At 48.3% G+C, this 22,989-nt stretch overlaps 1 protein-coding gene across 4 annotated transcripts in view; it reads right to left on the reverse strand.

Moving 5' to 3' along the window:
• Positions 1-3,698: 3,698 nt before the first annotated feature.
• Nck2 (NCK adaptor protein 2) overlaps positions 3,699-22,989 on the reverse strand; it is a 118,975-nt gene continuing 99,684 nt past the window's right edge. For all 4 annotated transcript variants that reach the window (XM_041656134.1, XM_041656136.1, XM_041656133.1 and 1 more), the window contains exons 4-5: positions 15,334-16,055; positions 3,699-5,032 (exon numbers count right to left, since the gene is read on the reverse strand). In XM_041656134.1, coding sequence (XP_041512068.1) covers positions 4,838-5,032; positions 15,334-16,055 — 917 coding nt within the window. In that variant the 3' untranslated portion in view covers positions 3,699-4,837. The remainder of the gene's footprint in view (positions 5,033-15,333; positions 16,056-22,989) is intronic.

Below are 22,989 nucleotides of genomic sequence, written 5' to 3' on the forward strand. Positions count from 1 at the left end.
TCCTGGAGGAGAGCTGCCCCCCCCCCCCCCCCCCCCGCAAGAGTCTTCTCAGACTGCAGAGGAAGGGTTCCCTCTGTAGGAGAGCTGCCCCCAGAAGTGTTTTCCCAGGAGAAGTACCAAGATGCAGAGACCACTGTGGCTGTGACAGAGGGGGCCAGACTGCATCTTGAGTGGCAGAATTTGGCAGAGTCATCCACTTGCTCTTAGTTTTTCAACATACACAAGGAAGGAGTTCACTGGGGCTTGCAGCTAGGAAGCTGTGGAGTCCAGGGGATGCATGTCAGCCTTGGATTCTTCTTAAGGAGACCCTGAAAAGCCACTGTGTGAAGCTAGAAAGGTGCTATCTAAGTTGCCTTGAAATTCCCAGGAGGTTGGAGATGCTGGACCCAATGGGTGCAAAGTTAAAGGTATAGAGCAGAGATGGCCCAAGAGAGAGGTCACATGTCACAGGGATGAGTCAGAGGGGTAAAGGCTGCCCAAAGCTGTTAGAGCTCAGATAATTCCATCACACACTGTAGATGCATGCAATATGGAACGGTAGGGTTTGAAGCTTTCCCTGCTGAATTTTGGTCTTGTTTCTCATTCTTTGCTATTCTCCCATTTTGGAACGAGGACGCTTATTCTGGGCAATTTACTATTAGAAGCATGTAATTTGGGTTTTGATTTCTAGGGACTCACAGTTAAGGGATAACCTCAAGCAGAATATTTTTTTTTTTAACCCTTGAACAGTGTTGGGACTGTTAAAGACTATAGGCATGTGCTTTATGTCAGTCCACTGGCTCTTCAGACTGGGGCCTTCCTCAGGCCATTATCTAAGCTTAGAGGGTCTTATCTCATCCAAGAGCAGTCTAAGGACAAGACCTGGTGCTCTGGCTCCTGCTTTGGGGTGCAAATTTTGATCATCTAATGTCTACCTCGGGGAGAAGAGGTCATCCAACCAGGGAGGAAAGGCATATTTCATCTTGTAGTTGTAGCACCTTATGAAGGGAACTCAGGGAAAGTGCTGAAGACAGGACCTGCAGTCAGGATCTGAAGCAGAGGCTATGGAGGAACGCTGTTTACTGGTCTGCTTAGTCTTACAGCCCTCAGGATCACCAACCCATAGGTGGCACGGGCACAGTGAGTGAGAGAAGTCCTCCCCTATCAAGAAAATGCTCCATGGGCCAACCTGGAGGAGGCATATTCTCGGTTGAGGTTCCCCTTTCCCAAATGACTGTAGCTTATGTCCAGCTGATAGAAAACTATGACATTGTCATGGCTAAGCTCCTGTCTGGGAGCTGTTATGGCTTGAAGGATGTGCTGAAGCGTGATTGCCTAGAATAATTCACATGTGTGCATGGACAGATGATCTCAAACTTTCAAGCAGGCTACAACAGAACCCATATGAGGGCTGACCCACTTACAGTGGCATCTCCTAGGAGCTTGTCAAAAACGCAGATGAAAAGTTGGGAGTGGAGTTACTCAGAGGCTGAGGCAAGAGGATCACAAGGCCAGTCTGGGGTTACATAGCAAGACCAAGTCTCGAAAACAAAACCAAAAGACTTCAGAGCCGTGTGAAGCTCTGTAGTCAAGCGTGCATTGCACCTGTATACAAGACCTTTGAAATGACCGCCCCAAAGCGAAAAAGATGGGGGGGGGGGTAGCTCACTGGTACTGTATGCTCGGCATGTCCAAGACCCTGAGTGCAACCTCAGCACCAGCCCCAACGAAAACTCATAGACATTTCCTGCATTAGAATTAGGGTGCCAGAATGAAACAAACTGAAGCCTAGCAGCCAAAGGAACTCCTCTTAAAAGGGCAATGCCACTGGGCGCTGGTGGTGCACACATTTAATCCCAACACTTGAATTCAAGGCCAGCCTGGTCTACAAGAACTAGTTCCAGGATAGGCTCCAAAGCTACAGAGAAACCCTGTCTCAAACCTCCTCCCCCACCCCTCAAAAAGGGCAATGCCAGGATCCTTAGAGAAAGAGAACACCATCTGGGGATGGAGTCTCCATTTTTAGTCACAGGTTCCACTACTGAACTTCTGCTCCATCTTCAGGTGGAGACTGTTCTTCCCCACCCCCACCAGGAGAAAACGGAAATGCCCCGAGGAAAATGTCTCAGGACATGGTTTGTCAAGGTCTGGTGAGATGGTTGTTACCTACGGTCCTGAGGGGCCTCGTGGTATGGACCTTTAAAGGAGGGGCTCCTGGAGTGTGCTGGAGTAAGCCTTCTTCCAACTCTTGAAGAGTCAAAGGTCCTAGGGTACACGGGCTCCACCAGATGCCACCAGGTGAAGCGTACACTGAAGAGCTCTTCCGTGAGGTCTTCACAGGAAAGCCACTAATGAAAGATGATGACTAGATCCCGTGACACACGGCAACACTGCACTGCATGTGAAACCCTTTCCTCAGGCTACCCTGGTGAACCCTACCGTAGCCAACCAGGTGACTCTCATGACCAAAGACAGCTGTCTTCAGTGACAATAGGCCTTGAGAAACCCCAGTTCCTCTTGTGCTCTTCAATGGCGTGCTCCTCCCTGAACTGCTGCGCATCCACCCGCCAGAGTCATGCTGGCAGAAGGCCTAAGTGGCACACCCAGCAGCTGAGGCATGACGGTCCGCGGCAGCGTCCGCCATCTGCACCAGTGAGAACTGAGGGTAATGACCCGTGGCACTCATCTGAACCAAGGTCTGTTCACTGTAACCAGGGAGCCAACCTCAGTCACCCGCCACACACCTTCAAGTGACGATAATACACAATAGAAAGACTGGGGCTCTTAGGGCTGCATCAGTGTTCTTGCTCATTCAGAGAGCAGTTGTGTGCCTTGTGAACTGACTTATAACCTGTCTTCACCTTTAAAATGGGTATGTCAGTGGGGTCGCCTCACAGGATTGTGACCAGTTAGTGGATGATACCAGGCCAGCATAGAGGACACACTCCTGCATTTGGCAAAGCAGATAACAGTAAACACTGATGGAGACAGCAAGGTTTCCAGAGACAGCCAGGAAGGAGACTGTGCCTTTAAAAGCTCTGACAACTTCATACGTTTAAACCGATTTCCAAAAAGTGAACTTCCAGCTTGGTGGGTTAGGTTCTGGAATTCTGCCACTAAGATTTAGCATTTCAACACAACAGTGTGGGCTGCAGGGGCTGCTGAGATGGCTCGGACGGCAAACGTGCTTGCTGTGCAAGCCTAGGCTAGCAGCTGAGACTGACCCTCAGATCCCATAGAAAGGGGGAAGGAGCAAAGCAACTCCTCCGACTTCCACATGCATACACCCCTGCCTCATACATACTACCACCGCTACTAAAAAAAGATAGGAAAACAAGACATACAAGCAATCAACGTGCTAAGCTCCTCTGAGAGCTCTCATTTGTGACGTGTGAATATGTGCATACGTCAACGCCACATGCAGTTGGAGGCCACAGGTCACCATGAGGGCCATCCACTATCTACTTATCTTTTGAGACAGGGCTTCTCACTGATCCCAGTGCGCATGGACTGTTTAGAACGCATACACTGCGAGCTCTGGGGCTGGCTTTGGTGTGACCCACACTTGACTTTCTGTGGGTGCAGAGGCTCTGAACTCAGGCCCTCATGCACCGTACCCAACAAGCCATCTCCTTTCTGCGACGAGTTTCCTGGGACCCCTGGAGCTGTCCCTTCCCCAGAGAGTCAGGTCTTCCAAAACACAAACACACAGCTTTGTCATGATACTTTTTTTTTTATTACAATATTCAAAAAACTGGGTATGCAAGTTTAGGGGATCTCAAGACCCCTTCTTCAATCCTAGGAATGTGCCATCTCAAGACTCTATAGTCAAACTATAAAGAAGTTCAAATGTAAAGAAAAAAAATGAAAATGCAATTTCTTCATAAACATTCTGTTACTACCAATCACATACTCTTTTGTAAACCCTGAAAAATTTCCCTGTAAAGCAAATAATATATATATAATATACATATATTATATATATAGTGTGTATGTATAAAGTATTGGTAGCTCCCCTTCCCGAGAGATCAGCTGTTTTCCTTAATCATCTGTTATTAGTGTCAACAAACGGCTACAGGTACATATTACTTTGAGAATTAAATACATAATTGTGAAATTCAAACAAGCCGAAGGGCAAGAAGGAAAAAGCCCTATGTGGATGGCACACCTGGGGGTACATTACCCGAGTTTCTTTCTTTCCGCTGTTGCCTCCTTTGCAGACCAAAAAACAAAGCAAAACAAAAACAAAACAAAAAACAAAACAAAACAAAAAACCCTCTTTTATTGCAAGCACAGCCTCAAAGGCACTGGGCAGTTCCCTTACCATCACCTCCCCAGGGTTTCCAGTATTGCTATCCGCACATTCTTGGACTCCTGCAGAGCCTGGAGCCAAAAAAATAATAATTATATATATACGCAGGCCCTGGACCAGCATGGCTGATGGGAGGCACCAAGCACCCGTGGACACAGCTCTCAGAGTGTGTGTACTAAGGTCACATGTTCACTAAATACAGACTTTCTGCCCTCCAAATAGGCCCCAGTCTTTTACTGTGTGTGTGTGTGTGTGTGTGTGTGTGTGTGTGTGTGTGTGAAGGGTTTAAACAGACTGCTTCCAAGTATAAAGGAAAAAAGTGAGCAGCTTTGCTCCCTTTGACCCTCACCACCTGAAGATGGCCCGAAGGTGGTAGCCATGGGCATGGCTGTGAGGACCTGGGTAGCTATGGTCAACCGACGGAGCTACAGAGTGGAGGTGACCCAGGCCGCATGGGTGGAGGTGGCTGGCAGCGCTGGGCTCTGGGAGGCAGAGGTGGCAGCGAGGGCCACAGTGGGCAGGGGACAGAGAAGCCGATGGCTGCCTTCACTGCAGGGCCCGGACGAGGTAGAGCTTCTCGCCATGTTCACTGGTGAAGATGGGGGCCTTCTTGTAGTGCTCCACAAGCTCGTCCATACTATGGAACCGCCGCTGCCCAATGCAGTAGACGCTGTCCACCAGCTGCACCTTGAAGTGCTTGTTCCTCCCTGACGCTTTGAGAGACACAGAGAAGTCACTGGGCTGGGGAGGAAGAAAAAGGGAGTTACCAGCAGCGTAGGGAACGCGGAGACCAGGGTCTGCCTGAACAAGCACTGTGTTCGCCCGGAGCAGCACGGTCCTCAGACTGACCGGCAGCCCAGGGCTTTCCAGTTCGTATTCAAACACTAATGAAATTCTGCTTCCCATGGATTCAGGGATAAAAAATGCACTCTGGGCCTCTGACAAGTAGGAACTCATTATAGAGAGAATGACAACTGGGTTAACCTTGGGGCGGAAGAACCGGAGATTTCCATTTCCCCAAATTATTTCTGACAAACTGGGAATTATTCACAATGGCTCTCAGGCAGGCAGGGAAACTAGAAACACTCCTTTTGGATTTCTATTAGAATCTAAGCCCCTTTAAACAACAGATACCGTCAAAGCGATGGATGTGCTTTAAACAGTTTGCTGTGTCCCAGAGATGGCCCCATGGTGGTTCAAGCACAGATCTCAGAGAGAAAAGTCTAAATTCTGTGATGAGTTCAGTTCCTTACTGACTTGAGTATATTTGGGGATATACGAGTGTTTTTAGGAAAACTGGCCATCGCATCCATGTATTGAAAGCCAATCGGAAGGGTACTGCATGGAGGTATCAGCCGATTCAATGTTTACTAATGATCGTATGACTTTATACGATACCCAGTAAGGAGGTGAGTACGGAGGTCGGTGCGACTGTGCTACTTCCTTCTACTTAAAAAAAGTGTTCTCCCAAGCTCATGAGCTAGAAGACACAACGTGAAGGAGAACGTGTACTTGTGGAAGTTGTAAGTGAACAGGAATGTGAAGTGTGTAAATATACATGTGCACGTAAGTTACACATGTGAGTGAGTTCGCACACTTGTGGAGCCAGGAAAGACCACTACAAATCGAAAAGCTGAAGCTGAGTTGCGGGCGGGAAGGGCTTGCTGACGAAGTGCACGAGAGCTATGGTGGAAAAAGGAGGACCTGTCCTTCTGCACTAAAAGGGCAGTATGGCTCAGGAGGAAGTAAGAGACTCACACCCCTGGACCCCGTTCACTTCCACTTATGATATCGTTGGACTGTCCTCTGTCCCCTGGTTAGCTACTGCCTAAAAGATGTTCTCAAAAGCTTCGAAATCCTGCTTGCCTGGGCAGGGCCAGGCTGCCCCTCAGGACTCACCCTGAAGCAGTCAGTCCACACCCATGACAAGACCTTCGGAGCCTGCTCCTGCTTTTCCCCATCCCTGAGGACTTGCTACTACTACGCAGGAGCCAGTAGCTAGCCCTCTTTTCCAGCAGGTCTTCTACACAAAGTTCACGAAACCCAATGACTTATTTGATGGGGTGGCCAAGCACTGCAGATGAGGAGTCCATTCTAGGATAGGAGCCTGGGGCAGCTCAAACACAGTGGGCAGCAGGCTCCCCCACCAGCCACTGCTGCTTGAAGAAAGGAATGACAAACGACAACAGTTTGAATTTATGCTCTATCTATCCCCATGCTATACCCAGGACTGGATGGCTGGGAGGAGGCCCAGCAAGAAATGGGCCTCAGGTTTTTACTAGCAGGGCCATGCATGAGCCCTAGGGTGGGCAAGACACAGAACCTGACACTTTCTTCAAAAGATCATGGAACTCCAATGTCACAGGTGAGCATCCCAACAAACCCCATGAACAACATCTATAACACATTAACCCTTTTATGCTCTAGGAACCTCAGTAATGCTGAAAGTTACAGTCTGCTTTCCCTTGGAATATTCTAACTGCCAGGATCACTGCTGCTGCCTTCTCATTCCAGCATCAAATAGCTGCTTGAAGGTAATGATATGACAGCCCAACCGTGGACCTGAGAACCAAGATAGTTACAGACAGATACTAGTTAGAAGCTTGCCAACCGGCCCAATCAACACCATCTACCACGGCTATTGTGCTCCCAGACCCCCAAGAATGCTGCAAGCTGCCGTTTGTTTCCTTCTGGGATGTTCAAATTGCCAGCACCACGGTTAGTGCCTTCCGACGTCCGTATTTAACAGGGGTGATTGAATATGACCAGTGATATCCCAACCACTGATCTGCTAACCAAGACACCTACAGATGAACACAAGCTAACCTCAGAATTCTCTGGGGCCCACTTGGAAAGTGAACAACAGGTATTGACCAACAGGCACACACAGCCTGCTCACAACCCCAGGCACAGGCACTAAGGTCACCAGGCAGTTATCAGACAGTTGTGTACAAGAACACATACAAGTTAAGAGCTGTTCAATCTTCTCCCAACGGCTCCAGGTTCTCTTTGGGGGTGGGGGTTATATTTTAGTTCCAGGCTCCTCACTATTAATATTTTGCAAGTAATCCATCTGAGCTAAGATGGGGGTGCCCTCCCTGCATCAGCTTGCCAGGAGCCAGACCATGCGATGTGGATGATTCTTGAGTCAACCACGCCAAAGGAGCCTTGTTTTCAGGGGTGGTAACGGGGATGACTGGAATCGGCATATGATATGCCTGGTGTTCGCTAATTAATAGGACTTTCCAAACAGGAAATTTTGCTTTTAATCTGAGATCCTTAATTTGACACTATGACGTGTGTGGGTTTGTTACGGTACAGCAGTAAAATGTTGCAGCAGGGAAGGCGGGTTTTTAATTTCATGGGCTTCTTGAGCGGAAACCGTGAAGTCAAGGACACACAATCAACTCCTGCTAAGCAGGAGTACCCGGGGAGTCTGGAGTGTCTTAATTCAAATTGAGGAGACATTTCTCAGGCAATCTGAAAATGAACTACACCAAGAGACATCCCTTCGTGTTACAGGTTCCGACTGCCTGTCAAAACACTGAAGAGCAGACATATTTCAGATTTTGGATTTTCTTCATCCTTTTTGTTTTTTGTTTGTTTGTTTTTAATGGCTTGGTTCTGCCCTGGGGGAGTTTCTGCTTCTGTCACAGACCCGAGAACCTCCCTTCATAAAGTCCCCAGATGACCACCCTGCTGTTCTGCCATCTTTGGGCTGTACATATGTTGATATCCCCTCCATCCCAAAGAAAGGGCAGCCTACTGGCTTCTTCTCAAACCCTCCATCCCCAGCTCTTTTCATTTGGGAAATGGATACTTTTTTTCTTTCTATGTCAGTAGGGAAAACATATTTTCTCTAAAGAAGAGGGTCCTTGATCCCCAAACGAAGAGCTAATGTGTGAGAGGTAAAATGGGCTCTACTGGATAATATCCTCACTGTTCTCCGCGTTCCCTGTTTGCCCGACATAGCCCATTTTTAGGTCAAAACTGACAGAAGTGTTTTTACCAAAGACAGCGGCACGGATTATCTTCTCCAATCCCCACGCCTCTGTTTACTCCACAGGCAACACCGAGCACGCATTTCATTTGCGTGAAAGACCCTTATTTTAGGAAGGAAAATCAATCCTCAACTAGAGAACAGCTTGCATGTCCTACCTGCTAAAACCTAGGAACTACCAGAGCTTTCAGGGTCATCCTCAAACAGGATGGGTGCATGTTGATCCTGCTCTGAGTCTCCCTCACCCCGGGTAGATTTCCCCAGTACAATAGTCCACTGTACAGACTTTAAGAATATTGTCCTCCTTTATCTTTCTACATGGTTTCCGACTAAAGGACACATTTTCTTTGTTTGAGGTAGGCTTCGCTCTGTAGCTCAAGCTGATCTGGAACCTACCATGTAGTCCAGGCTGGCTTGACACTCTTGGTGATCTTCCTTGCCTCAGCCTTCTGAGTGCTGGGACCACAGTAGTGAGCCACTATGCTCAGCTTAAAAGACAGTAAGTTATTATTTTATCAGAAAACAAACACTGTTCAAGCGGCTTCACACAAGCCTACATCTGACGAGGTAGGGCTTCTCCAGTCCCAGCATGAGAAGCACTGAGGGAGGGGCCTGGAAGCACTGGGGAGGGGCCTGGTATTCTTTATTTCCAGCAAGTGTTGTGGCTGACAGAGATGCTGCTTGTCTGAGACACACTACCACGGTGCTCTGAGGAATTCTACCAGGGCATTCTTACCTGCTGGAGCCCCTGAATGGATTCTGCTCACCACACACTTAGAACTTTAAAAAGTGTGTGCAACAGACTTCATGTCACTGAAAACACCACCTTCTTACCCTGCCACTCCTGTCACGACTTCCAGGCTTAGTTAAGTGGCAGGGACTTGAGAAACATCTCCCAAGTGAAGGGCTCTAAGGAGAAACGTAACAAAAATGGCAAAAGCCACTCTGAGCGGATGCGTGCCAAAGTAAAGCCAGGGAGGTGGCTTGTGGCTGTGGATAGGTGCCGGCTGTACAAGCATGAGCACCCAAGTTTGGATTCCCCAGAACCCCCAAGGGGGATAAAAAGCACATGGAGCCCTAGAGCTTGGGAGACGGAGCTGAACAGCTGAGCTCCAGGTTCAGTGAGAGACTGTTTCAAAAGATTGGGCCAAAGTACTTGAGAAAGACATCCACCGTTAACAGGTTATATGCATCCACGGGAATAGGTAGACACACTGCACACATACAAGTAAAGCAAAGGCTAAAGGTCAAAACCACCCTATATTCATTAGACTGTTTTTTGTTTGTTTGTTTTTAAAGCAATAAATGTTGCCAAAGATGGAGAATCTGAGTTCCTGTGTAGTTGGTGGAGATGGAAAATAGTGTAATCACTGTAGAAAACATATGTAAGTCTTCAAGAAAATTAATGGGTTTACCATTTGATTCACCCAACCTATCAAAGGCTATATGCAAGAGAAATCAAAGAAGAAATATTTATATACCCACAATCACAGCAGCATTAATAAAAAATAAGCAAACTGGAAACACTTCAAAAACTCATCACCAGGTGAGTGGATATGTAATATTATTCAGTATTGGAGAAGGACGACTTTCAAAGCATTGCCACAACACCACCAATGAAAGTGAAGGAAACCAGGCACAGGCAGACAATCACTAGATAATTCCATTTCTAAGAGGCCCTTAAGTATAAAAAAAGTTCAGAGAGAGTGGGAAGGGAACCCCAGGGAAGAGGGCAGCCAGAGCGTAAGCATTCAAAGGGAACAGAGTTTCACTGTGGGACAGCAATGAAGCGCCGAAGATTGATGTGTAAAGTACCGCCGGCTGAACGGTACACCTACAAACTGTCCCAAAGACGTTTTACCACAAAAAGTAAAGATGAAGCGATGATCTGCACAAGATCTGTGAAACTCTGATGGGACTCCAGGAAACGGAAGCACCACCATGGGTGGGGAGGCTGTTCCCTTCCTACCACAGAAGCCACCAGGGGTGGCCAGGAAAAACAGGGGACGTCATGGGGAGGAAGCACAATCCTCCTGTGGTCAAACAGAGCTTTTGCCTTAGGCCACCTGAGCCACCTGGTGACCATTTCAGTTTTTCTTAGGGACCAGGCGAGCACTAAGAGATGATCAGGAATCTCTGGACTTCTAGCTCATTCTATGAACCACATCTTTGTCCACTTTTCAAATATCCCAGGGACACTGTGGTTGTTGGTGCCACGGTGCCTCTCCACAGCAGGTGACATCTGTAACACACTGTGGTGGAATGCAGGCCAAGGGACAAGTCGTGAAAGAGGTTCTGAAGCTAATTGTTTCTAGTTTCAACTCTGCTGTGGCCCTTCCTTCGTTGTGGATGCTAAGTCTGTAAAAAGGTACCGGACAGTGAAAGTGTAAAATGGAAGAGACGCTCCACGGCTTCAGGATGGCTCTAGACGGCAGGGAGGCCTGGGCCAAGTGTTCAGTGGTTGTCTTACCGAGCTGTGTGACGGTTTTCTCTGCCAGTTCCTTACAACAAAGTTATTTTATAACTAAACATTAACATTACCCGTGGAATTTCCTTGGGAAATGGCAAAGAACTCTTGAAAGGACACTGGTGTGGGTCTCATCTGTGACGCAGGACCCTCTGCATCTACGTCCCATTCTTCACAGCAGAAAGCTGGGCAGAGAGACGAGCATGGACCTGCTGGTCCGCAGACCCACTTGCCCTCAGTCTGCATGGCCCTGCATGTGTGCTGTTAAAGACAAACATGGCCCAAGCCACACTGTTTCTACCATTTCCTCTCCAGGCTGCTTCATGCAGCATGCGTGTGGGACTGCCCGGAGGCAAGCTAAACTCTCACAACTCCTCCGTGGGGCAAAGGAAGGTCTCCATCTCCAAGGCAGACACACACACTCGGTGTCTTCTGAGCAACAAAAAGGCAACGCCAGGAATTCCCCATTAGCACAGTTCTCGCCACATGGGCATTTCAGAGACTCAAATGATAAAGGTGTATTTGGACCTGGGATTTTAAGTTTCCTTTTCCAGTTCACTTTTCTATATTTTGAGTGAAAACCATTTCTACTATGTACTACCGATTTTGCATGAACTCTACATATATCTTTATATGAAAAGGAGCTCCTGATCTAAGGGGTTTTAATAAGACCATTTCTGAACACCCTTAAGGCTGAACTGCTGATTTGGCATCCTTTCTTATTCTGAAAAGCTGTGTTAGCTGGCAGCGGTGACCTCTTCTCCCCTCACCACACTGTCAGGCTCGAAGAGCCAGCATCTGGACCCTGTGGCAGTAGCAACAATGGTACTTCAGAGACCACGAGCGTGACCCAAGTCAGTCAGCAGTCGGTCGTAACCACACATGAGAACAAAATACAGGCTGAACTGGGCAGCCCTACAGCCTGTTCTGGGCTCAGAGCAGAATCTTTCGAACTGTACATAATCAATTCACCCTGAGAGGTCTAACATTCTTAGGCTTCAGTGCCAAGCCAGGCAGACACAGTTAGGTGTCCCTGACATATCCCTGTGCTAACTCTCACTGAAAGGGGAATGCAGGGGGGATGGAAGATGCGCCTGGATCAAGCCTGCAAGCCAGCCAAGACTTTTCAGAAGTAAAGCTAGCCAGAATGAGAATGGAAAGATGTTTCTTTGCCAGGAAGGTGGGCATGTTTAGCTGCAGGGGCAGGGGTGGTGTTTTAGTTCTCCACATTTGTACCAAGGTCTCGGCAGGCAAAGCCAAGCTGGAGGAACGGATGGAGGTGAGAGTACGCGATACAGAGACGCTAAAACCATTGCTGGGGCAACAAGGAGGCCACTTGCGAGATGATGAGGAAGAGCAAAGGATGCTTTACCACCCCAGTCCAGACAACTATTGGCTCAGAAGACTCAACTCACAGACATACTGTGACTGCCAAGTGCTGGAGGTTCTTCTCTATTCTCTCCATTCCTTTAGCTCTATATTTCACTCAGAAAGGTCAACATGGATTCAGCACTGTAGGTCTAACAAACAAAAAACATTGACAGCTTGTACTGTTTGCCAGAAATCAAATGAGTACACCCTTGTAAGCATCCCCATAGAATCCATGTAGGCAAACACATAAGGACTTGGTGCCCATATAGGGTGGCCAGGGCTTCTGTAGATTTTCTGCATCCACCGGTTAGTTCACAAGTAGAGGGTGATAAGTAACAATACCCCCTTAGCTTTCAGGAAGAACTGATCATCACAGATAAATGAAAAGAACAAGGGAGGAAAAGAGGTCAGAAGAGAAGGGATGATGGTGCCGCAGCTGGGGACGGGACAGTCAAACTGGCCTGCTTGGTTGTTCATTCCTCAATTCTAGCCCACTTCCTCCATCCTGGAGGCAAAGATAAAGCAACGTTCATTTTACTTGCAATATACCTACTGTCCTCAAAAGTGGACTTTCACGTACCCAGATATAGGCAGATTTTAATTCGTCAAAGGAGAAAAACAGTAGGCATTTATCAGTACAGAACATCATCCAGAGCCTTGCTTACCTTGAAATCACCTAAGACAGATTTTAATTGACCCCTGTCAGTAAGACGGGTTCCCCAGAGCTACTGTTCCTGCTCAGGAGTCAGGCTTCCCAGAATCACTTCCATAATGGAGACTCCAGGCCCAAATGCATCTGCCTTAGTCTGGTGGTAGAGTCAACTCCACCCCCCAGCCCCGTGACATGCAATTAGATGGCGAATTAATGTTCTGTGTGACCTGGGCTTGACTGTGAGAACAGGCTCTGACCTGAAAAATCCCAAGAGAACAGGAAAAAAAATGAGACAGAACACGGGAGAAGCAGAAGGTACAAAAAGACAAGGGAGTCACCCGTGTGTCTATTAGCACGGGCCCTTCACCGACACCAAACGGAGCTGCAAACAGACAAGACAGTACATCTGAACGTGGCCCATTTTTTTCACCCATGGATAAACACAACACAACACGGAGCACCGTGTAACAGGTTCTTGGCATGGACCCACAGTTTGACAGCCCCGAGATCTTTGGGAAAGAGGCCACAGTTGCAGGCTGCAGGCCAATCAGGGTCTCTGGAGACGATACACGTTCCAAAAAGGCCTTGTTTGCCCTCACACACCGCTGGCAACAAAAGCCTGTCTGACCTCAGCTTCTTAAGTTAGGCAAGATAAAGGACGTCCATAAAAGGGAGTTAAAAAAAAATTGTAAATAATAAATGCCTCCATCAGTAGGAAGCAGGCTGCTGATGCGGACACAGAAAATTAACAGGCCTATTTAGAGTAGAAACCCTAGGGGACATGTTCATCTGTCCATAAATGATACCAGTATGTGGTTCTTGCCCCTTCTCTCCCAAGAAGCCACTTCAAATACAAGCGCCTGGCTCTCAAGCACTTAGACCGGGCATTCTGCACACTAATTGGATTTTCAGAGCCGTTCCTACTCTGCAGTGGGAGAGATCTCGCTGTCCTCAATTCCTCACAGGCCCTGAATGTGATCTAAAGGAGCCATGCACGGAGCTTCCAAGGCGTGAGGACAAAGCCATGTGAAGTCCTGCCAGCAACAATGAACCCTGGGCTTGATCAGGACATCTCGGGATTCAGATTTCAGACACAGTCAGCATTCGGAGTACTGCCTAAGAACATCTGAGGCTAAGGCCAGCCCTGAAAGGCCGCTGACACATAAAGGGATTCGGTTTCTGCAAGTCTGATGCCCCTTCTGCTACTGAGAACACACTCCAGCGGCCCCTCTCCACGAGGGGCTGTGACCGCATCTCTCAGATCAGTCCTGCGGGGCACGAGGGCACACAGCTCACCAGGCTAGCAGAGCGGAACACACGCATCCCGCTCTTAGAGGGTGCACTTAAAACACGAAACCAAAGCCTCGGAGAACCAGTTAACACTTGAATACACAGGACTAAATTCTTGCTTGTAGGTTTTTAGAAGAGTCACTGGGACGGTATCTACAAAATGGGTTATTCCCAGGAGGCACACACAAAAAGGCTGCCTGTGGTCAAACTGTCTGCTTCTTTCAGATAGTCGATGAGCCACAACCCCAACAACCAGCCACCTGTTGGGGGAGGACTGGCTGTGCCAGACAGGTGGGCTGATTCCCCATTTACTCATCTCCCTCAGCACTCCAGGTTTCTGTTCAATCCTGTTTGTAAGTACTTTAAGAGCTTTGTAGGGACAAGCTTTGCAGCAGCGCTGCGTGCAGCCAAGACAACCTTGGGATTATGTGGTTTACAAAGAATAACAAAGCAGCAACAAAAGGCTGCGTCAGAAGCCGGGCACCTGCTGCCTGAGAACCCGCTGATTGCTCAGATGTAGATGGCACCAAGCGAGTCATCACAGGGGTCTCCTACACAGGGAGGGACCAGGAAGGAAAAGGAAACCTGCATCTTTAAACTGTGAAAGGGGGAGCCTTACTCCAGGGCCACAATCACCCATGGGAGCTGAAAGGCACCCTCCCACATCTCCCCACATCCATGAAAAAGAACGGCAGCAAGGATCTCAGCCTAGCTCTCCCAGATTGAGTTAAGATGGGAGCAGCGGACCCTGTGCCAACACAGTATTTATCTAGATTAGTATGTGCCTTCAAATACCATTTTGCTATTTGAAGTATAGTCAGTGAAGATGACAAGAGAATGGCACACCAGTCATGTCGCCCACATAGGCGGTCCTTTTTGAGGGAGGTTCCAAGAAATCTAGCAGCTACCTGAAGCCATGGTAGATCAGAACCCTAAAAATGAGGGTTTTTTTTTTCTCGAGAACCCCAAAAATGAGGGTTTTTTTTTGTTTTTTGAGACAGGGTTTTAAAGGCATGCGCCACCCGGCATAAAAATGAGTTTTTTTCTTATGTCCATGACTAAGTCTAACCTGTAAATAAGACTGGTAAGATATTTAACAATGTTGAATCAGGCAAATGAACTGTAAGGAAAACCGAGAGACCATTGAGCATCCTCAGACCAGGGCTGGAGTGAGTCCCTGAACCCGCTCGCAGATGAGGGAACTGGACACTTAGCTTTCTCCTGGCAGTGCAGCCCCAGCAGAGGGGCAGTCGGGCACTTACCGAGGACTCGCTGTCCCTAATGAGAAAGTCGCCCTCGACGCCCCGCTCATTGAGCACGCACTCGGCCTGGTGCCGCGTCACGTTGCCATAGTACCACTCACGCCCAGCGAATCGTCCGCTGGCTGAGGGCCCGGTGTAGCTGATCTGCGGGGTGTGCGTGGGGTGCAGGGCAGGCCCGTCACTGAGGACCACCACGTAGTTCTTGGGGACCAGGCCCACCTGGCCCCGGGCATTTTTGCATTTCCACCACTCAGGGTCGTTCTCGGGCTTCTCAATCACCTCCATGGTCTCCCCCTTCTCGAAGCTAAGCTCCTCCTCAGTGACCGAGCTGAAGGGGTACAGCGTCTGCACCACATGCAGCACCCGTGCGCCTTGCCCGTTGCTCATCGCGGCGCCCCGACGAAGGCTCAGGAAGCTGGGGGCCTCGGCTGCCGCCTCATCTGCCTCCTCCAGCACGTAGTTGGAGGGGAACCAGCCGATTTGCCCATTGAAGCTGCCGCGCCACCAGCCATCGCTGCATTTCTCCATAACTGTGACACGGGAGCCCTTCACCAGGGACAGCTCATCCTCTCGTTCAGCTACGTAGGCAAACTTGACAAAGGCAGGGATATTGAGGTCATAGATGCGGTCGGCACCGCTGCCATTGGCTGGGTATTCCGCATCAGTGCTTGGGGTTGGCGATGCATCTCGAGCGCTTGGCTTCCTGCGTGTCTTTCCCAGGCCTGTGAAAACAGGACAGAGGGCTCAGTTGGCACTGGGTGCATGTTGTACACCCACGAAGGTGTGGAAGTGTTTTTACCAGGAGAACACAAAGACCGGTTACAAATGGCAGTGACCAGTTGGGGGGAAATGGTACAGCTGTGTGGTACAGACAGGAGTGACGAAAGGCTGATACTTACCCATTAACTAATGCCAGTGGGTCTATGACACAAAGATAACAAGGACAGAGAAAAGTCCTTCTGGAAGGATGGCCAGCTTTAGAGAACCCCTGGGGCTCAGCATTGAAGGTGCCTGCAATTTTATACCGGGTAAGGAGTTGGACTAAATGAATGTAAAGATCGATGGGCTGGTACCCTGTCCTGCATCCACTTACCTCCCTCCTGAACAGTTTGTTCCTTGTTGCTCCCCTGAATGAGCTGCCCTCCTATGCCCTGCCTGCAGGCGGGCCCTTTTACCTTCCATCTCCACTTCTGTCTCCACTTGTAACTCATCTCTGCTCACAAAACTTGGGACTGATTATCAGTCCCAGCTAAGTCCAAGGCAGGCCTCTGAAGACTGTGAGAGGAAACCTGCAAGTGGATCCTTGGATCAACGAAATGGGCCGCAGAAAGCCAGCGGATGTAATGGGTTTAAGGGGATCGGAAAATCTTCAGCGAGTACCGTGGTTTGCCTGTGCATACCTCTGTCAGCCACATGTGAGCAAGCGCTGCCCTGTAATGTGAAACACACTTCTTTCCATACGTAGGAGGGTGATTTTGAGAAGTCCTGACCTAAGCATGCTTCTGACCCAATTAAAACATAGAACTCCAGACAATTCTAGGGGAGGAAAGAACACTGGCTAAGAGCAGGGGACGCACTGCACAGGGCAAGACACCTCAGTTTTTCAGGGAACCCTCTCCCACCAGCTCTGCTAGCAGCATTCGGTGAAGTCCCTTGCGGACTTCCCTTCTCCCCAGTGACACCGAGTGACCTCCAGGGGTAGTTGAGTTCTCTCATCTTTAACCTGCAGGCTAAGCAGGCTAGTCTTCAGGGTTGCTTTGCCCAGGGTGCGGGTCCAAATGCAGAGGCTATGCTGCCTTCATCCTTCGTCATTCAGTGGGGCCACAGGCCCCAGTTCAGAGCCAGGAGCACCCGAGGCGATGCAAACTGGTCTGAGTGAACACACAATGCAGTTAAGGCCATGGCAACGGCTCTGCTACTTCGTTCTGGACCACAGCATTGGATTCATATACACGGGGATGTAAGAGCAAGTCAGAAGATTTAGGTCAAAATCTAAATTTCCATTCTACTTAAGAGTCATCTTGGTCTTCAATCCCAGGTTCAGTTCAATCCTCACCTGGTTTTCCCTGTGTGTGTCATTCTTCACATATAAGACAAACTGACTTAAGGCCTACCTATTCTTAACATGCTTGTGTTCATTGCTATTTAAAGGCCCCATCTCCACATAATCCCAGTTTTGAGGTCCTGGGGTGGTGGTGGTGGTTAGGATTTCAACATATGGATTTGGGACATAATTTAGTCCGACAAGGGCATCTACGTTCAGACGATGCATATGGAACACACAAGTATCCCAGAATCAAGGTATTCTTAACTGAGCAAGGGTTTTGGATGTCTTTGATCAGAACAGCACTTGTCACAAGAGGTCCAAAGTCCTCTTCAAAGACTCTTGGCCATAATCCCAGTGACGCCAGAAGGCCAGGGGTGTGCAAGCCTTCTGCAATCTAAGAGGCAGCTGTACAAACTGTGTGTGTATATTGGTGGAGGGTTTGTCAATATCCCGGCCATGGATATTATCCCAGCGTTCACAATTCTCCCAAGCAAGTGAGAAAAACAAGATCAGGAGAGATAGGGGAACTGGATGGCCATTCCCAGACAGTGAAGTGGTATACATAGATCAGTGCACCCAATCAAAGCATATTTAATTCATAATAAACCAGATGCCCAGCTCTGTCAGAGCAAACTGGGGTGTCAAGAACTTATTTCCATCTATTGGCCTGAAACTGGAGGTCAATGGCTCCTTTTATTGTAGAAGATGATGAAAACAGTTCTTGAGTTTCCAGTTACAAGTAGGCAGAGCCCCGAGATTTTAAGATAGGAGAAGTAGCATGGGTGAGGAATATGGGTAGAACAGCAAGCACAGACAGGCTGGGACAGGCTGGGGAGATGCTGGGTGGGCAGAGCGGGCATGGGAAAGTCACGTGGGGTGCTGAGAAGGGGGCCCATCCTCCCACTTTCCCCCACTATTCTCCTTGCTCTGGACCTGCCCAAGGGTAGAGCTAGTGTCACCTAAAATAGAAGGTATAAGAAGCCCTGAATGTTGGGACAAGATAATCTGTTGCGCCCCCTCCACTCCGCTTACTGCTGAGGACCTCAAAGAGAACAGTGGTAGCCTAGGGTTGGGAGTAGCAGGGAGCTGGGCACCCACACCAAGGTGGTGGCACTGCTGTGTGAGGACCACGACAGAAACTGTAATCCTAGGTTCAGGCTAGCCTGTGTAATAACCAGCCCGCTCCTCCGGCCTTGACTGCCTGGAAGCTGGGACAAAGAGCATGAAGAAGGAATAGGCTGGCTGCCCCATACCCTTGCTCTGCGTGCACACTTTTCAGCATGCCTTTCCACTTTGTCTCTTCTCATGAAACCCCCACCACCGATTGTTTCTAGTTGTAACACAAACACAACTTCAACTCTAATATGTATTCACTGTTTTAACACAGTACTTTAACACAGTTTCACTTCTCGCATGAAACCCCCACCACCGATTGCTTTTAGTTGTAACACAAACACAACTTCAACTCTAATATGTATCCACTATTGTAACACAGTACTATGCCTCTTCTCCTAGAATTGACACATTTTCTCAATGAGAGAGGCAAGCCCATTTCTCAAGGACACAAGTCATATTTACTGGCTATAAATAGCAAACCCACAAAAACATGGCAGACCAGAACCCCAACACACCAGAGTGTCTGCTCACCCCATTTACAACACATATAGGGATTTTTCTAGTGCTGTCTCCAGAATCCTTCTCCCTGGGGTCCCAACAGCCAACTCCCTATGCAAGCACTTTATACTGACAGCACAGTGTACGTCACGCATCTGTACCAAACCCTGCATGAGAGTTCAACAACCCATTCCCTTTCCAATTCTCACGTTACTCCTAAAACCGTCCCTCAGAGAACTGACCCGAGGCTGTGAGCTCTGCAGCTGGGCGTGCTGCCGCAGCTCGCTTTGCATACATCATATGGACGAGACTCTCTAGAATGAGCCCATTAGAAACTCTCCAACTGCTAGCAAGCTATGTGTTGGGTCAGGTAAAGTATCACGTTTGTGCAAAGCAATGGCTTTCCTGACAGCCTGTTCAATAATGCATGAACTGGAACACCCTGGCATGGGAAGGAAATAGAACAAAGGAGGAAGAGAAAATCCCAGCGAAAAATCCCCAAGCAAAACACTTGCAAGACGCTGTTTTCTGGGTCTTAGGAGTGAGGTTTTAACATCTACACTGAAGATCTGTGCTCAGAGAAAACTCTCAATCTCCTAAAATCTATTGCTCTAGGAGTACGGTATTGGGCTGAGAGTAGAACACTTACAAACCATTTCCAGGGCCCTGTGCTTACTGCTTCCAGCAGGAAAACAAAGCTGCAGCATTTACAATGAAGAAACCTTAGAGGTCCACCTGTGCAATAACCTGCTACTACATAGTACCACAGGCTACAACAATTCATCTCCTGAAGTTCTGGAAGCTGGGAATCTAAAATCACAGAGCCCACAGACCGTGCGGGTCCTGTTTCACAGCAGTAAGAGTGGGGCCTCCTGGCTACGTCCTCATCTGGTGGAAGGAGAAAATGGGTTTCCCTAAGACCTTTATAAAAGGACACTGGGCAGCCATTTTTGAGTCCTCTCAAAGGTCTTATAAACCTCCCAAGAGGAAGGAGAGGATGGGGTGAGGTTTCAACGCTCCAGCTGAGGCAGAACACAGATGCTTGGGCCTCAGCAGCCTGGCCAATGTTTTTCAGCTCCTGCCGTGGGCAGTAAGCCTTGAGTCGTGCTGCCTACTGCCAAGGAGACGGAGAAGCAAGTGCCTATGTCCCTGACATTTCTCCCTATAGCACCTCTGAGCAGCAAGGATGCCGTTTCTCTCCACAGGGCCTTAGGCAGAAAGGCCATCAACCATATGCTCAGTAGTTGACATGGGTTTCAGACCCTCAGAAGGGGTGACTGGACCAGCTTGGTTGCCCCAGGCCAGGCAGCAGCCCTCCTTGGCACAGAGCTGCCCAAGGTGGGTAAGGTTTGCCTGCTATAGGAGGTGACCAAGCTCCCAATGAAGCCACTTCTCTAGAGACCTAAAAAAGAGACCAGCTACAGATTGTGCCATAGTGTCTGTCACCTACACACGATAAAATGTGCACTGTGGAATTGTATTTCTGGTCTGTGAGCAGATAGCTCCGTTTTAAATGGCTAACAGCCGAGCTGGATTTAAAAAAGGATGACACTTTAATACTTTCTACTTTCGTGACAATTTTTTTTGGCCCTAGGTGTTAGCTTTAAGGCCCCAAGTTACATATTTTTTATAATAACAGGCACATTTAAACTTTCTCGAATAAGATTATATACACTAAAGACCGAGTTCTAATAAAAGTTTGAACGTGTCATACATTATTAATGTTATTCATTTTAAAGTCAAAATCTTTTATGCCCCCCCCCATCAAGATGAAGGACTGTGATAACAAATACCTCTGAGACAGGCGCTGGCTGTCAGTTTCCAGCTGGAGCCCTGCAGACTTGGGAGAAGATGTCAAACAAATTTGATAGTTCTGAAATATATTCAAGCTAACTCGTTCACATGGTGTGTGCTTGGATTCTGGGAACTCTGAGGGCAAATCACTTAATTTTGCCACTAATCATATCTGTAACCTAAGTGATACGGAACCAAAAATATTCCTTACACTTAGAATACTATTTAAACTATTGTGATTAAAGGTGATTAGAGTTAGGGCCTATTAAAGCCAGCTAAAAAATTAAAAAGGCCTTTCTTATTAGAGGCCATGAGATCGGACAAGGTTTGAGGAAGGAAGGTACAAAGTGACTGCGGCGAGCTTTCATGTGAAAAGAGCATGTGACACTTGGCTTGGGAGCACTTCCACATCGCTGCCCACTGGCTTGGTTTGCATCGAGTTTTGCGGTAACACTGAGGAGACCAACTCGGTTATTTCAGGATAAATTTTAAAATAATTTAACAACCACAACAAAACCACCAGAATAAGTGAAAAGACAAACCTCAAATTTGCTATGCTGGCTAGCGTTTTTTTTGCCCACTCAACACAAGGGTCATTTGAGAAGACAGAACCTCAGTTGAAAAAAAAAATGCCCCCAGTGGCTAGGCCTGTGGACAAGTCACTGGGGCATCTTCTTGATGAACACTATGGGTGGGCCCAGCTCACGGGGGATGACGCCACTCCTGGGAAGCAAGCTAGTAAGCAAGCAGCGTTCCTCTATGGCCTCTCTGCTTCAGTGTTTCTTCAGGGATGGGCTTTTAAGGGGTAGGGTGAAATAAATCCTTTCCTCCCCACATTTCTTTTGGTCATGGTGTTTTTGTCATAGCAATAGAAACCCTAGCACACTAAGGTGAGGACATCTGAACAGGCTGACCATGCAAGACCATACAGTGACTCTAGTTTGAACCTGGTCAGCACTTCCAAACCCCTCCCATAAGCAAGGCTCTTCCACCTGGCTTAGCAGGGCTTATTCTACCTGAACTGCTGGGCCGGGGGTAGGGGGAACATGTGCTGTTTCCACAAGCTTTCCAGGGAGAGTGAGGGAAAGCCATGGACAACAGATGCCAACAGCATTTGGCGTTAATGAGGGTAGAGGTGAGCAAGATAAGATCCAAAGAGACAGAGGTCCCAAAGCAAGAACCAAGTGCCCGAATCCAACCTACATTCTCATGATATAAGCTGACTTTAGTATTTTTTTTTCAAAAGCTAGGTTTCAGCTGACTTTGTCTCATCGACTGAGAAAATAAAACAGACTTCCCCGATTTACACTTCCCACCTCCACCTTCTAGAATGTGCCCAACCACTGATGCCTACATGTGAAACTGCTGTCTGTAGACAAGCAAGAAAACAACACTTACAGTTTGGGGCCGCCTGAATTTGGTGTGGGAGAGACAGAAGGCAGCAAGCACACGAGCTATACACCATGCTCATGGGCTCCATAAGCCACTGGGATGGTGCACGTTGTTTTCTGAGCCTAGAGTGTCTTAGGTTTCATCACTTGCCCTCTGCAAGCTACCTGACTTGGTGGAGAGCAGCCCAGACGCATTTCACTATGGCCAATGGTGGCATAGAAGGGATCAAAGAAACCCAACTTGTGGTTCAGGGAACAGGACAGGCTCTTGAGTACAAACCAGTTTTAGACAAAGTCAAGTTTAAATAAAAATGGCCTTGGTCACAAATGTGGCCAGTTCCTTTGGTCCTATGGACAGTTGGCTATGCCAGTAACAATGTGCAGGTATTTACAGGGCAGCAGAAGTGGGATCTGAAAGGCCAGTGAGTTTTTTTTTTTTTTTTTTGAAACCAGAACACCTCATCCATAGCATAACCACCAAAGGTTGGCACAGTGTCGTATCGTGAAGAAGAGCATGATTCTACTCACTGCTCTGCCAGAGGGCTTAAGGGAGCGACATGGGCGCAGGGTCCCATCTTCCACCAGCTTCACATTACTGCATGATCTAATGCACAACGGGTGGTTCTTAGGCTGCAGAAGATTTCAGGACATTCTACCAGACTACAGCTGTCCCCAACCACCCCTCAACCTCCCCCTCCCCCGTACTGAACTAGGGCCAGCCATGACTGCAGGGTAAATTTCTGTCAATAGCACCTTTGCCTATGCCCCTTTCTCCTTGTCTTATCAAAAAAGATCTCTGTTGTTCACTGC

The sequence above is a fragment of the Microtus oregoni genome, unplaced genomic scaffold, assembly GCF_018167655.1.
Source record: "Microtus oregoni isolate MIOR12 unplaced genomic scaffold, Mior012 000007F_ref0000211, whole genome shotgun sequence".
In the NCBI taxonomy this organism is placed as follows: Eukaryota; Metazoa; Chordata; class Mammalia; order Rodentia; family Cricetidae; genus Microtus; species Microtus oregoni.